Here is a 16,259-nt window from a genome sequence, read left to right as displayed (position 1 = left end):
GGACAGGCACTGTCAACTAAACCATCCCTGATACTTGGGGCAAAGCAGTTTGGCTGTCAGCTGTAGCCTTAGTGCCAGTAACCAGTGGTTTTCTGTACCAAATGGGAAGGAAACAAAACTGGTGGATCTCAGACTGTTGAGGTTGAGGACACAGAGGAGCACATCCTCATCCACAGTTCTGGCTGCCACCATTGCCTGGGACAACTGTGAGGGTCATTTCCTGGGCATGGGAAGAGGTGGGAGGGAAGGAGATAGCAGGACAGGCTCTTTGTGGCCTGAAAGACTTGTTAAACTGTGGTTTTGGGGAAGAGTAAGGATGTTGGGATATTGAGACTCCTGACATTTTCCAAGACTCATAACTGTGCAGAGTGTTGTGAGTGGAGTCAGTGTTGTTCAGGAGTTTCTTGCTCTTCTCCTCTGCTCTCTGACATAGAAGCCTGGTGAGAAACTCCCCAAGGGTTGGGTGAGTTGTTAAAGCACTTGGGAGATACCAGACACTGGTACAGGTTTAGGACCTGTTGCTGTTAAGGTAAGCGTGCTGCATCCTGCAAGCTCAGATGCACGTGTAGGTGTGTGAATGATGGGGTGGAAAGGTCATGGAATGTTCTTCAAAAGCCTTGGCTGGGTATCATGTTGGACCCAGCGCATTCAGCCTCACCCAGCAGATTCTTGCAGTTTTGGGTTGATTTTCAGCATGCCTGTTAGCAGTGGTTTGTCCCCCTTGTCTCTTTGGGAGAGGAACATACCTGGAACAGATTTCTCATCAGCAAACAAGTAAACACTGCAGTTCAGAAAAAGAGTGCTTATTAGGGGAGTTAAATCTCAGCAGTATTTCTTCCCCCCTTTTTCCCTTCAGCACCTCACTGTGAACATCTGGATTAACCTTGGACAAATCCACTGAGTGGGTTGCCTCGGTTTCCCTGCATGTCAGAGTAGGATTATACATAGCTACCTCACCAGGGCATTTGTTACACTTAATTAATGTTGTAATATGTCTTTGGGTCCTCTGATAAAACGTGCTGTGTGAATGCTAAGTTGTTTTTACTGATTGGATTGTTAATTAAATGTGCACATATAAATGATTTATTGGCATTAGAGAACTAAGACTTAATAATTTAAATTATTAACGTCAAGGTGGTTGGGTCAATTTTAAGCCTGTATCATCCAGCTATTTAGAGACTGAAACTAATGGCCCTGGGAGAGGAAGGGTGACAGGAAACTTGACCAGGTAATGGCTTATTTCATGGCATTTCTGTGTGGGAACTGATGTAATACCAGGATCCAAACTCCAGTGTCTGGGCCCAGGGAAGCCATTGGCAGCATCAATTCTGCCCTGAGCTTCACAGAGCACAGGAGATGTCACCTAGCAGTGATCCCTCTTGGCCCAACTTAGAAACTGTCAGCCTTCAGAGGAGTGTGTTCCACTTGGGCACAGCAGCTGTGCAGTATTAGTTCTTGTTTATCAGATAAAATGTGAAAGAATCTTATCTAGGGCAGGTATGGGTCTGCCAGGCTGCTCACATGGGTCACCTTCTCCTGTTGAAAGCTCCTGGCCCAGCAGTGGTGGGTTCCCATTAAAAAACATAGCGTTTTGTACTCTAGCTCCAAGGCTTCCTCCTCCTTACAGTCTTTGATCTTCTGCTTTCTATCCAGGCAGATGTTTCTGAGGTGGCAAGGGAATGAACTGTAGCCAACAGCCCAGGCAGGGACCAGAGGAACAGATGTGTCATCCTAGAGCACTAATTAGATTTCAGGGACCTAGAAGTACAGAGAGCCAAGAAGAGAAGGTGACCTGTGGGAGCAGATCAGTTGGTTGATTGACTGGATACTGGGACCAGAGATGAAGGTTAGCCATCATCCACCCTCTCTGAACTCAAGGAAGTTGTGCAGTTTGGTGCTGGTGCTAGCATGTTGGAGGCAAAAGGGTTGGAAAGAAAGGGAAACTATTCTGTAAACAGGATTTTCAAAGGAGGATTCACAAGGGGAGGGAGAATGGAGATGGGACGACATCTGTGGGGCTGTAGAAGAGGCAGTTGCAACTCAAGAACAGAGTGCTGGGAGTAGGGTTTTGATGAGATGCCATGCAAGGGACAAAAATCTCAGATACAAAAGCCCTGAGGGATGTGGGACAGATGGTCTAGGAAAGATGAAAGTGCTCTTGCACAAACTGGGGAATTGCTGATTCGAGTGTAAAGAGGAATATTTGAAAGAGGGAACTGAGCAACTGACGGGTGTTGGATGTAGTTGAGCTGGAAGAGAAAGCACTGACTTGGCAAAAAGAAGGAGGAAGCAAAGAGAAGGTAAGGGGGATGGGGGCACAAATGATGAGTGTGAAAGAGGCATAAGAGCACCAACTAAACATGAAGGAGAATCTTGAACAAACTGGAGTTTGCCCTCCACGGTAGGGCAAAGAGTTTGGTTTAAATTAAAGAGGACCGAGGAGCTGGGAGGCACAGGGAGAGGAGGTATTTTAGTGTCTCTCAGGAGTTTCCCCTCAACATCCATTCCTCCCCAGTGTGGCAGCAGGGGGTGCTGGGCCTTGATGTGCTTCAGGACTGGGCTGTGCAGCACTCGTGGTAGCCTGTACTTGTAGGGTGGGCTGGGCAGTTTAGTTCGAGGTGGCTTCCTCTGAAAAGGTTTTTCACGTTCCACCGGTTGCTGTTTGCTTCCTCCAGTCCCTGACGGTTTCCAATTGGTCTGCACGAAATCAAAATGCAGAACTACCAGATTTAGGTCACGTTTCTTGAATACCCTCATGCAGATCAATGGCTGTTTCTTCAGATCACACATTTCTGTGTCTGGGTGTTTGGAAGGGAAGCATGTGCAACGGCCACAGCGATAGTAGCGATCACACCCCGGGGCTTGGGTTTGCCACATACAGCACTGATGGGGAGGGCAGCATGACCTTGGCTCAGGAGAGAGAGATTAAATTAATCACCTCCAGCATGATGCAATGACCAGCTGCAACAAACTGTAGGAGATGGGAGGAAAATGAATGGGGAGTAGGAATGCAGGGCTTGGGCTGTGCAGTTGTCAAGCGACGTGTGGCGTTGTGTTGAATTGCCAAATGAATATTTGGAGGCTTTAAGTATTCAGAGAATAGATGCCAAAAGCTGTTTTCACTAAACTAATGCCTAGCCATTTCCTGTGGTTTTGCAATATTGATGCTAATGTGTTGCATGTTTATGTATATGTTTGTTTGTAGGCTTATTGCAAACTATATTTATATATTGCTGCCACTTTGTTCAGGGCCTTGAGCCTATTGTTTATGGGGAGTGTCTGAAATCCCAGGATATACAACTACAGGAACAAGTAACTTCAGAGACCTTGTCACAGGTTGATGGACAGTGGAGCTCAGTATCCCCACACATAGAGGAGGAGAAGACTCAGCCTTTGGGGGAGGAGGGTTAATGCCAACATAGTTTGGATTTAACATATGTCTCCTTTCCTTGCTGCAGCTGTTGGAGCTGTGCACTTTGCTTTGCAGTCAATGCAGAATAATAAGTGTCTGACAAGTTATTCTCATCTTGAATTCTAAATAAATTAGGTGCTCATCAAAACCAGTTTTGTTCCAGAATGACTAAATTACAGAGGCTGGCACCTAATAATAGATCAACAGTTCCCGGTGTGGGCTTTGCTGGCTGGCTCTTCTGGTCTGCAGAGCTTTCTTTGCCCTCTTCCCACCAGTCTGTTGGCCTTCCTGTGCATCTTGAATTCAGAAGATGCTGTAGAAACGAACCAGTCGGTGCCTCTCTGGTCTTCAGTTGTCTTACTGAACTTTTCTTGGACTGCCTGTTGAGAAGAAAGGTGATGCTAAGGAATACTGGTGTCTCACTTGGCTGAGAGAGAGCTTGCTGTTTATTTGATTGTGTCATTGGAGGAAGCCTTGAGCTGCTTTCCTCTGAGCTGCTGTGGAGACCTGAGTATATATGAGAGCAAATAGACTTCCCCTTATACAGCCTCTTCCTGTGCTGAGTTTGGACTGAATGGGAGTAGAAAAATGCTTTAAGTGTAAAATCCAAAAATGAGAAGTCTGCTCCTTCAGAGAGCAGGGAAGAGGGGTGTATTCAGATATTGAGAATTAGTTAGAAAATACCATATGTGAAAGTGTCAGAAAACTTGATAAAAGCAACCCTAGTACTGAGGTTAAAGTCTGGAATTGTGGAAAAACAAGGGGAGGCATTCAAGGAGATGTTGGATTTCTACCTGCTTCACACTTCCTGGCGAGAGACACTTGTTGTGCAGAAGCTGCAAACTCTGAGTGATGTAGGATGATGAAAACACTAGTTTCTTTGAAAGCTTTTTTTCCCCTTTGTAGTGTGTCCATGAATTCCTGTGTGAGAGAAAACTACACAGGTGTACCTGTGATTGCAGGCAAGTCTTTCTATTGAACACAAGCCAGAGGAGTAATCTGTAAACCTGTGGGTTAATGTGTTAAGAAAGTGTCTTTATTTTGCTGTGCAGGTGTAATTTTGTGGCATTTATAAACTTCAAAACCCAAAAGATTCTGTATTTGCAGCTGGAGCTTCAAAGAAGCACAGATGAGAAGTTTTTTTCAGATATATTGAGTTGTTGCTTTTTTTTTTTTGGCCCAGATAAGTCTAAGGAGGCTTTATTTCTGTGTGTACAAAGGAATTGCCTTCAGAATGAGATAAAAATATAGTTTCTAAGGATTAAAAGGCAAAGTTTAGGCATGTGTGTTCTGTTCCAGGTTTAAAACATAAGGAGCTGGGTTTTGCTGCTCCTAAGATGTCTTGGTACAACATCTCTTTGGATGTAAGACCTCGTTCTTTAAAGAAGGGCTCTGTTGAAAGGAGGAGCTAGTTTCTGCATGGGCCTGATGTTCACAGTGTAGATAATATTCCCTTAAAACTGCTCAGAAGGGATTAATGTTAGATGAGTGTGGTGTCATGCAAAGGAGAGTCTGGCCCACGGGGAGACAGGTTCTGCACTGCTCTCGTACCATCCCATCATGAGGGTTATTAACAACAATCATATCCCAACAACAGAACAAAAGAAAAAAAATTCCACATGCAGCACATTATTCTGCTGGGAGAAGATTTAATCCAGCAGTTCAGCTTTCAAAAACCTCCTGATTTTTGTACACTGGAGGTTCATCATGTTTCCTAGGTTGGAATTTGTAATTTTCTTCCAAAAACAAAAGCTGACTGGAGTCATACAAGAAAGTAACTGGATCTCAGAGGAATTAGAGTGAAAAGCCATTAAGAATTTGCTAATTGCAAGATGAAGAGCATTCAAGCAGGGGTGGCCTGTTGGGGAACTGCTTTCACACATCTTGAGAGGAAAAGTTTGGGGGAAATGTCTGTAGCTAGGTCCTAAAAGCCAGCACCTGAGTAACAGTTGCCATTTTCAATAAGGACAGAGGAGTTTTAAAGTCCTTTCTTTACCAACAGCACTAGATTTAGTTCAACCATATACTTTGCTTATAAATAAGATGAGACAATGGCCACTTGAATGCAAGCTTTCTGACACAGTATATTTTCCCATTGTAGCAACAACTGCTTAATTAGGCTCCAGTTCCTCTGAGTAAGTGTTCAGGGTTTGCTGGCAGTGAGTCCATCTGCTTGAAAGGGAATTGCTGACGAACCAGCCGTTCGCTAGCAAAAATGTCTGCTGGGCTGCAAAGGTGAGAGGCTGTTAATTTAAAATAGGCTCTTTTAAGAATCCTGACTGTGAATCCGTAGAAGCAACCCTGCTGAAAATCCAGAAAATTCACACTTACCTCAATGACAACTGCACTGGAAATTGGAGGCGGCTGTTTGACTTGTGCAGAAAAGGGAGAATAACAAAGAGGCACCAACTTCATGGCCTGTAATTATTTATAATATGGTGAAAGTCCCAAATAATATTTCCAGTCTGTCTCATGAAGACATGCACATATAACTGAGAGACATACCTTCCTTCACTACTGGTATCTTTATGACCCTAAAGAACAATTTCTTTGTACTGTTGTGTTATTGCTGGTAGCTGTAGAAGGTGGTGTGGGGTGCAAAAGTAGGAAGTAAGTCCATGTTCTATCATTTCTCCTTTAGCCAAACTCCCTTCCTCAGTGTGGGCCTTGTGGGAAACACAGGTTAGGTTCATCTACAGGTTAGCTTTGTCAGGCTAACAGCAAGGAGGAGTGTTGCTGTGTGTCTCTGTGTTGGCTTAAGTGGGCAAAGCCATGGTTGTTAGTTGCCCACTGCAGTTCCCAACCTTCAGGTGCTCTGAACTCTCCATTTCTGGTCAGACCAGCTTTTGCAAAACTTCTGCATTTACAAACTATAGAAGCGTAGGTTGTGTTCACATATTGTGATTCACAGCTTCAGTGCCAGCAGGGGGGACAGAGATGTTTCAGAGTCAGTGTCCAGCCTCCTTCTCTTGGGTGGACCACCCTGTAACTTTTTCCTTCAGCGTCAGCTTCTGAGTTTTGCTTTAAGGATTTATGTATGTGGGATAATGGAGGAGAAATGGTCCCACAAAGAATTACATTAAAGGGGGGGGAAAGATACAAGTGATTTGTGCTTGCCTGTTTTGAGCCCCTTTGGGACAGGCTCTCTATTCTGCATCAGGAAAGGGAAACGGTAACACACCCAATTTTGGAGGAGCCTGCTGGTGAGATGGACACCACTCCTGGAGCAGCGTGGCTGTGGGTGGGTGTCCACAGTGGCTCTTGTTTAGTGCAGAGGGATGACAGGATGGAGCCTCTGCAGTTCCTGGGAGGATGGATTTACAGCTTAGCTAGAGCCTGTCTGGAGCTTCTGCTTGCTCTGTAGAGTTGAACCTGCTTGAATAGCAGTGGGTGTCCCTCCAAGGAGATGTGTGTGGGTTTAACAGCTGTCTATCTGGGGTGATGTTCATTTGAAAACCCCCCTCCCAATGTTTTCTTACCCAAAGGTGTAAGAGAGTGGAAGAACTCCAGCCTCAGCTGTCTTTTCCTTCCTATCTCAGCCAAGCAGCTTTGACAATTTTCAGTTCTTCAGCCAAGCTTCCTCAAGCTTTGCGAAACATCCAGAGCTCTTCTGATTCTCTTAATGCTGACTGCTCTTGCATGAATACCAGCAGTCAGTCAGACTTTCCTTCTCCTCCCTTCCTTCCCTGTACAAATTGCTTCCCCAGGGCCATCCAAATGCAGGGCCTGTCTGGGAGGGAAGGAAATCAGTGTACTTCAAAACCCAGCTGTCAACGGGTGAATAATTCCTTCTAATGATTAACATTGCAGGTAGCTCATCTACTCAGGAAGGTCCTAAGTTTGATTTTGGTTTTCTTTGCCATCAAGAATATGCTGCAGAAACTTCTTTTGGCACAATCAATTAAAGTTCCTTCAAATCTCAAGGGCAAATGCTCCAAAGTTCCTGTGGGTGGACCAGTCATGTTCATCCAGTGCTGCTTCCAGGAGATGGGAATGTGTCAGGTTCAGGACAGAGGTACTTCTGTCTGGTCTGTTGTTGCTCTCAGGACTGATTTACAACTTCATTTTGCATTATGCCTGCCTCCTTGTGGCTATGTGTCCAGCCTGTGGGCAGTGACAAAGATTTGTGGTGGAGTCAAGCCCTTCCTAATGTCAAGGGACTGTCCTTCTGACTTACCATAACACTGTCTCTGCAGTCAAGGGAAAAGCTGGCATGTATGGCATTGTACTCATATGGCTGAGCATAAGACTTCAGCTCTGGAGCATCTTAGAGCTGTTCTGGACCTGCACACTGTGTTAATCCTGACTGAGTCCTGAGGTGACCTACGATTGTCAATTAGTCCTTCTAAATTTGTATGCAATGCCAAGAGACAAGGAGGACCAAACTTCTGACGTCCCTAGAGTCTTGCTTTTTTCTGTTGACGTAACAGGACCAAAACTTTCAAGCTGTCTCCAGTCAATCTTACGGCTGTCCCTGGCTGGAGTTGCCATGTTATCTCCTCACAGGGGGCCCAAGTGCACCGTGCTGCATCTCCAGTGGCAGCTCCTTATCTGCCACGACGTGCAGAGGAGAAGTTGCCACATCTGATCAGGTTACACGGTCCACGGGGGTGCAGTAGTGCTTGAGATTAGCAGCTGCGTGGAACAAAATGCTGTTGCTTGCCAGGCAGCAAACCCTTAGCTCTTGATTTTTAGGGGAGGTGTGTGTTCATTTTGGTTTTCTTCAATCTTGTCTGAGCGAAGGCAGCAGGCACCCTCTGCATCTCCTGTTCAGAAGGGCCACAGGTGTTACACACAGGATGAGGTGCTTGTGTGGGAGGGTCATTTTAATAACTGGTTTCTTCAGAGCAGGATTATCAGCTGGAGTGGATCTCCAACATACCCCTGCCTCTTTATTTTGTGAGTTTCTGGCTCTCGCAGACAAGAGATTTGGGAGGGATGAGGAAGGCCAGCTTTTCAACTTTCTTGCCCTGCACAGCAACACCACGTGCTTAATGTAAAGCAGAACATGCAGCCACAGAGGATGGTGATACCATTTCTTCATGCCTGAGAGATCCAGATGCTTGTCATGGTGTGGTGGGGGAAACAGGTATTCTGCCTGTGAAGTGGTCATGGTGGTTACCTTTTGAGGACGTGGTGACTCCAGTCACACAAGCCCTGGCACAGAGATGGGTTCAACGTGCACGCGGCCGTCACGAGCTGCAAACCTGCGGATCTCGGCGCCTTCACGACTTGCCTGGGTGTTTGAGTGTATTTGCTGTTCTACAGGCAGCACGAAAGGAAGAGGATTGTTTCTTTCGAGGGTCAGAAACAAGCTCCTTAGCCGTGTTCCTGGGGAAGCCATGCTAGAGTGCCTTAACAAGCAAGTCACTGTTTGTTCAGTGACAGATTTGGTGCTAATTCTGCTGCTGTCTGCTCCTGTTTGCAGCAGGGCAGCGATTAGCTCAGACCCTGCTGAACAAAAAAAAACAAACCCACAGTGGCTTCTGAAGAACAAGGGAGTGAGAGTGTATTACCCTCTGGCGTTTTGATTTGGCAGGTAAAACTGTTCATTGAACCAGAGTTCATTTACAGTGGTACCCCAGCGGGCTGTAGCAGCAGGATGAATTACCAATCGCTCCCAGTGCAAGCAGGAATCATTCAAACCCTGGATCATTGGCACCCAGGAGTTCAGGTCTCTTGCACTGCACACTAGATGGTTGCTGGTACATCTCCCTGGCCTCCAAGATCCTGTCAGGCATCCCAGTCCTTGTTTTAGGCCCCAAATCACTTTTATATCTGCATTCCCTCTGGTGGGTTTTGGTTCTCATGCTGTTAACCAGAAGCTGAGTGGTTCATGGGATTATACTCTTTTAGCCATCCATTTAATGGGAAATTAAATTGGAGTATACTGCTTCCTTTGAGGATATGCTTTCTTTTCAGGAGCTTTGACTTGGAGGATCATTGGTGAGATAATATCAGGAGTCTTTAGCTACTCCCCTAATGTTAAGTTCTATCTGTAACAATGAGCCCAGTTGGTCCACCAGGAGGCAACTCTAACCTGCTAAGTGAGGTTTTGTGTTGAAAAGGATTTTTCACCCTTTCACAGCTGGTGGCTGCACAGAGTCCTGAACCTTATGGCAAGGCAGCATTGCAACCTTGTTGGATGGGTGGAGGTGCCTTTCCACTCCCTTTGGAGCAGGGAGTATTCTAGTCCCTGAGTTTATAAAAAATGCACGTGTTAAGTGATGGGATAATTACAGCAGGTTTGTCTGAGCATGAATAGCAGCAGTGAGAGAAAAGGGAAAATGTGTCTGAGCAAAGGTATCAGAAGATTGTTGACAGCAGGCAGTTCAGTGCCCTACAATTGCCAGAGCAGGGATGGAAGTGGGACACCAGTCTGGGACCAGTGGGTCAGTCTTGGCATCTCCAGGGCTGCTGCCCCACACCCCGGCACTCCCATGCTTCAGGTTTATTGGCACCATGTGGTTCACTTGGATTTCCTTCTGTCTGAAGGATTTTGGTTGGGTGGGGTGTGCACTCGCTGGTCCCATCAGGAACTGGGTCTGAAGAGCAGAAGCTGTCTCCCCTGGTTTTTGTCTCGGGGTTGCCTGGCTGATGCAGCAGACCATTCATTTGCAAACAACCAGGAGATCTCCGAAGGCAACTCCATCAGTTGGTGGGAAGGAACTAGGTGCTGCCTTCCTGAATAAAGCAGGGCTGGAGCCCTGTTTATCTTCCCTTCCAAACTGGGTGTGCCTGCCGTTGCCCTCTATAATCTCTTCTCTCCTTTGTTTTTCTTGCCTGAAACCTCTTGGCTGTGTGAGAGGTTTGGTGGCCTCAGAGCCCGAGAGGTTTTGTCATGCTGATGATTTGGTTTAGTCAGGGTGCTGGAAACTTTTGTCTATATGCTGCCAAAAGATGAAAATGATTGTTATTGTTTGCCCACTTCACAGGGAGACTGAGGATTAATTCAGGTTTGTAAATTGCTTTGGAGATTTAAAGCTCTGTACAAGCACTAAGGATTATTGCTTTCTAATTCTTTAAGGTGATAGAACTTTTTATAGGCTTCTAGCCCCAAAAGCACCTTGGAAATGGGAAGAGTTAAGTCCCTTTGAAATAGATATACAGTGTTTAAGATAAAAACAACTGCTGCTTCATCCAAAAACAGAAAAGAAAGCAATGGCAGATTTTGATAGTTCCTCTTCTTTTTTTTTTCCAGGAGTCCAACGTGCTGATTGCTGCTAACAGTCAGGGTACAATTAAAGTAAGTCATCTCCTCTTTAAACACCTGGATCTGTTAGTAAAGAGCAAGGTCAGAGAAACTTTCCAGCCAGGAGGAGCCATTAGAGGAGGTCATTCCAACCACAACTTTGTCATTTCAATGATGTGTTTGCCACTGGTGCATGGCAGAGGCAGCAGCCAGTGCAGCCCAGGTAGAGCAAGGTGTAGAAAAGCTGCTGGTGACCATCCAGCAGCTGCCATGGCTCTGCTGCTCCTGGGGTCCTGCTGGCACAGAGTCTGGCACAGGCATCTCCCCAGGCTCGTGCCTGTCCCTGTGGCACAGGGGCTGGTTGAGTCCCTGCTGTTAAGCAGAGCCCATCGTGGGGTGCAGCAGAGCTGAGCTCCTGGTGTGCAGGTGGCTGGAGAGATGAGCAGGGGTGCTCCTGGCTTTGCTCCTCGTGGTGCCCAGACTGGTTGTGCCAGCAGCTGCTGGTGCAGGGGGTTGTGAAAGCAGCAGCCTTCCTTGTGCACCAAGAAGCCAGCTTTTTGCCAGGTTTTCAGCACTTGAAGAGACACTCTGGAAGACTTTTAATTCAAGGTGTGTGGAAATAGGCTTCATCCTTCTCGATGTGTCTGTCAGGCAGACAAAGCAAAACCAGTATCCAAACCCAGACTGGTTCTGATCCTCTGGAGAACCCCAGATCTGATCCATCACAAATTGTGCACAGCATCCATGGCCTCCAACTGTGCTTTTGAGGCTTGGTGGTTAACACTGCCCAGAGCCCTGGCAGCTCTCTGGAGCTGCTGATGCTGGTGTTTCCTTGCTGTTGTGCAAAGTCACATCTTGGGTTGTTGCTCTCATGAAGCTGAGGTCCTCACCCTGATTTCCCCTTGCATCTGTGTGCCAATAGCAGCTCTCTGGAAACCAGACTGGAGCTGCTGGTCTGAATGCTCCTGGAAAAATCCCCAAAATAGCAGAATGGGGGGAGACCCAAGTGGTCTGTTTGCATGTCAAGATGGATTTTTTTTTTTCCTCCTTTTTTGGGCCATGAGTGGCCCAGTTGCTCCTGCTCTTGCAGCCTGTGATGCTGTAGCCTCTCATTTGTAGGCAATTTACTTGGCAGGCTGTGGAACTGGTTGCTCATTACTTGTAACTTCCTTCTTAGTAAAATGGGCAAAATGCACAGACACTTCTAATACCTTGAAGCAAATCCAGCAGCACCAGGAGAGTGATTAGAGAGGAGAGGTTTTGTTCATGCACTTTGCTTGTTAATGGGAGAAGGTGGACAGCAGAATGTGCAAGCAGCCAGGGCTGTCAGGACACCAGTATTTCCATTTGCCTTTGGGAGGGGGAAGGTGGGGATGGGCTGGGAAAGGACTGGCTTTGCACAAATCCACTCTGGTCTGGGGGGGGATGCCATGACAGCCACTATGCACAAGCAGATAGCAAAATTGGGATCCTTTCCAAGTCCTTACCCCATTTGTGTGACTTTCTTGCATGCTGGTAAATACAGGATAAGGGGTGGGGAAGCAGAAGGGTCAGTCCTGTTCTAGTGATCTATCTGCTGGTGTAGGAGATAACGAACGTCATAAATTGCAATTCTAAATGTCTCATCTTTCCTATTAAACAGGTACTGGAGCTGGTATGAAGGGTTTTCTCTCAAGGTATGAGGCACTTGGTCCCACTGATATGCTACAGTATTCACCTGGGATCCTCAGCAGGACAGGAAACCAAAACCACCTTGATCTTCCTCCCCAAAAGCATCACGTTTGGGTTTTTTTTTTCCCATTTCTGGACTTTCTAGGACATTTTGAGACACTGGAAACAGCAGTGAACTGTTTGCCATCAACATTAACTCCACAGACATTGCTGCTGCTGGTGGTGGTGGTATGGTTGTCTAATTTTTATGATAGGAAAACAAATTCTTTTAAATAAAAAAACAAAAAGGAATAATAAAATTTATTGAGCCACAAGCTGAAGCTGGAAGATTCTCTCTTGTCACGTGTGGGAACAGATTCACTTGGGAAGGGATCTTAGAGGACCACACAGGGCTGTCCTCAGTTGTACATCTCTGGTTACTTCCATCTGGACTGTTCCTTCATCCCCATTGGAAAAAGAAAGTCTCTAAGCCTTACCTGGACAAGCAAGCAGTCTGCTTTGAGATCCCATATTGATATGGTTCAGCTGTTCCTTTTATTTATATTTTTTAGATGCATTAAGGGGTGAGAAATGTCACCCAGGTTGACATCTCTGGAGACTGATGTCCTCTGGTTGTCAAGAAGGGCAGCTTCTTCTTCTCCTTATGCCCCTGCCTCGACCAGGAGGGGCAACTCCAAAGGAAAGGAGTAAGTTGTCCTCCATCCACATGAGCCTGAGCCTCCCTGCCACCAGCAAGATGCTGAGATGAGCTGACCTGCAGTTGCCTGGGACCTGGACTGACCTCACCAAGACATCATGAGATAACAGTTTCCCTCCCCCACCACTGACCTGGCCTGTTTTGACTATCTCAGCTAGAGGAGGAGGCTTCTAGATCCAGTTACCAAAGTCCTTCACCAGTGAATCACCTGTGTGGTCTGGCTGCATCTGTCCCCTCTCTGCACAGCAGGAAAGCCAAGTGCTGGGAATGTTGTCCTAAGAGGGGATGGAATTGGGTTATGATGTGTTTGGGAGCCATGATATAAGTAGCCTTATTTTTAATGGTCATGCATACACTTAATTGTACATATGGAGGGGGAATAAACCATGATGCTAAGAATTGTCATTGCTTTGTTGCCAGGGCAGTGGGAGAGGTGAGAAGGTGTAGATGGTCTTCAGGGAGGAGCAGGCTGTGCTGAGCTGTCAGATTGTTGCCAGAATTAAATCCTGAAGCTTGGAAGTGCAATTGGTGGGTGTAGCATCTTTCCCTGGCTGTGGGTGCAACGTGTACAGTGCTGCCTCTGGGCAGCATTTTGGTTTTGCAAACAGACTCTCTCTGCTCTGTTTATTGCAGTTCACCTCTCGTGCCTCCAAGGCTGAGGTTGCTGTGGGGACTTCACCCTCCATGTCAACATAGCAAAGCACTGCTTCAGCCTTGAGCCACTCCTCAGGGAGCTGTAACTGGTGGTGGCATGTGAAAGTTGACTTATGTCTTCCAGGTGTTAAAAGATTCTGATTCTCTTCTTTGCAGAAGGGTTGTGAGGTCTTTTGACATGCTTTGGTGACAGGACAGAAAAGGGGAACAGGGATGCTCTTGGGGGTGTGAGCAAAGGAGCAGGGTTGGAGCCTGATAGTGAAGTTAGGGCAGATCCTGTCCTAATTCAACATCCTTCAGCCAACAGCCATGGCTCTTGGCCAGAAGGGTGTGGGGCATGCTGAAATAGCTCCTGGAGAGTCTTCTCCAGTGGGAAGAAACATGCTGCTCAGCTCAGGGAGAAGTGTGGATGGCCCCCAGATGCTGCAAGATTATTTTCTTCCATGGTTTCTGGCATGCTGGGGTGGGGGAGAGCAACAAGAGGAAGAAGGAAGGGGGAGAGGATTGAGCACACACCAGTGTGGGTCCTGCTCTGAGGTGCTGGCTGCAAGGCTCCTTTGCATGAGTCAGCCAAGTTACTGGCAGAAGGAAATGAAATTGGTTCTCTCTGTTTGACAGTGGCTGAGGAGTCCTGAACACGAGCTTGGTTTCCATTTTGCTGCCCTTGCAGGGCTGTGCAGAGCATCCTTCCCAGCCAGGCACCTCCCAGGGCAGGGCCACTGTGAAAGGAGCCGTGGCCATCACTCCTGCTGCCTCCCCTGGGTTCAGGTGTGGGTTTCCCTCCACCTCTAGCTCATTGATTGCTGCCTACTGATTTGTTTCCCAAGCTGCTGCCACGGCTGCTGTTGTACCCTTGCTCTGTGCCACCTCATTAGCAGGTCACCTCCTTCCTTTTCTTCCTCCCCTCTGTGAAACTCCTCTGGTTTTTAAATTCAAAGTGCTCTGATGAAGCTGAGATCTTAAAAACAGAAGGAAAAAGCCTGGCTATTTTGGATGCTGTAGGTTACTCCTTGAATTAAATGGGGAAAACAGTTTAACATTGGCTGCCTTTATTTTTATTTTTTTTCAGTTTTCATTCTGTTTCAATCAAGATAAAATGCAAATTTGGTGTCTGGCCCTAATTAGAAACACAGCAGCTCATAAACACAAGCTGATGGCATTTTTTGTCTTTGTCTCTTTGTCACAAGTGGTACACTCCTCATTTTAATCCCCTTAATTTTCTTTCCTTCAGGTAACTCTGTGGTTGACATACTAAGTCCCATGTAATTGCTTACTGTAATTTTTTTTTAATGATATTGGGTTAATATCTTTTCTAATTAGTTGTCTCCTCAACAAATGGTCCCTACCAGATTTTCAGCCTAATTAGAGCTGGGGAGTGATTGAGTTTGGGAGGGATCTTGGTGGGGGGCAGAGTCTCTGGTCCAGCCCTTCCCCCAGAGCAGGGCTTGCCTCAAAGTTGGATGAAGTTGCTCCAAGGTTTGGAAATGTTCACAACTCAAATGAGCAAGGATTCCTAAATCCCTCTGGAAAACCTGGTCCAGTGCTTAACCAAAATCTTAATTGCAGATGGTGGGCGTTTAGAATCTTCATGATCATCTTCTACTTTTAAAAGAAGAGGGTTGCAAAGCCCTGGGCTGGAAGCTGCCCCAGAACAGTTTTGCCTCCAGCTCTCCTGTCCCTGGGTGTTGGATGAGTCCCGTTTTTCTTTGAGAGAAAGGGAAGTTCGAACCCTCTTTAATTCGTTTTAAACCATCTCTTAGAAGAGGAGGAGGAACATGCCTCAGTGCCAAGAAGAAGTTCAGTGCTGGAGGGAATCAAAAATGATGGTCAAGGGGAAATTTAAATGAATATCAATGTCAGGGAGTGTGTTCAGCTGCTGATGCCCACGTTCCACCCGAGTGCTGGAGCCTTGTTTGTTTGGGGTAATTTGGTTTAACCGTGGAAGGTTGTAATGACAGCAGGGGATAGTTGGGAAGGCAAATCTAACTCCCTCCATGCTTAGAAGTCCTCTTTCCTTTCTCGCTGCTTTTTTGGAAGGCAGAAATACCCAGCAGGACCTGCAGCAGACTGGGGGTGAGGTGAAGCCTTGAAGGGATCCTCTCGTCTGTTGGCAGTGCAGGCAGCAGTGCTGGCCACCGTGTCCAGCAGAAGTCATTGGGAAATTACAGCTGAATTCGTCCTCTTAAGATCAAGCAGCAGGAAGAATGGTCAGGAGGGGTGGGAAAGTGAGGTTTTTGACGTGTCCTGGCAATAAATGATGAGAGAGAAAATAACAGACCTTCCTTGGCCAGTCTCTGGTGAGAGGGGAGAAGGTGATTCCAGCTCTTCCAGGACTGCAGCATCTTGTGGGGCTCCCCGCTTAATGAACCTTTCAGGTGAAGGAGGGCTCTGAGCACCCATCAGAGCCTCTTTTCATCTGCCTGGAGCAGCAAGTGTGCACCAGGTGCTTGCTGTGGGCTGCAGTGGCTAACAGCTCATGGGGGAATGGGGAGGAGGAACAGCCTTGTCTGTGGCAGCTGCTTGCCCGAAGCCTCTGAGCTGTGCAGCAGCAGAGACTGGCAGGTTAATCTTTTTCCCCTCCCAGTTGTGCCTTCTCTTAATGGTGTTGCTCACCCTGGTCTGTTCAGGGGGAT

General features: G+C 46.8%; 1 protein-coding gene across 5 annotated transcripts in view; it reads left to right on the top strand.

Moving 5' to 3' along the window:
* Nucleotides 1-13,371, top strand: part of COP1 (COP1 E3 ubiquitin ligase) — a 128,838-nt gene extending 115,467 nt beyond the window's left edge. For all 5 annotated transcript variants that reach the window (XM_051625047.1, XM_051625045.1, XM_051625046.1 and 2 more), the window contains 2 exons: nt 10,614-10,658; nt 12,247-13,371. In XM_051625047.1, the coding sequence (XP_051481007.1) occupies nt 10,614-10,658; nt 12,247-12,264 (63 nt within the window). In that variant the 3' untranslated portion in view covers nt 12,265-13,371. The remainder of the gene's footprint in view (nt 1-10,613; nt 10,659-12,246) is intronic.
* Nucleotides 13,372-16,259: the final 2,888 nt, after the last annotated feature.

This window comes from Apus apus, chromosome 7 (genome assembly GCF_020740795.1).
Source record: "Apus apus isolate bApuApu2 chromosome 7, bApuApu2.pri.cur, whole genome shotgun sequence".
In the NCBI taxonomy this organism is placed as follows: domain Eukaryota; kingdom Metazoa; phylum Chordata; class Aves; order Apodiformes; family Apodidae; genus Apus; species Apus apus.
The sequence above is the reverse complement of the archived record's forward strand: the minus strand, read 5'-3'. Positions and strand labels throughout refer to the sequence as shown.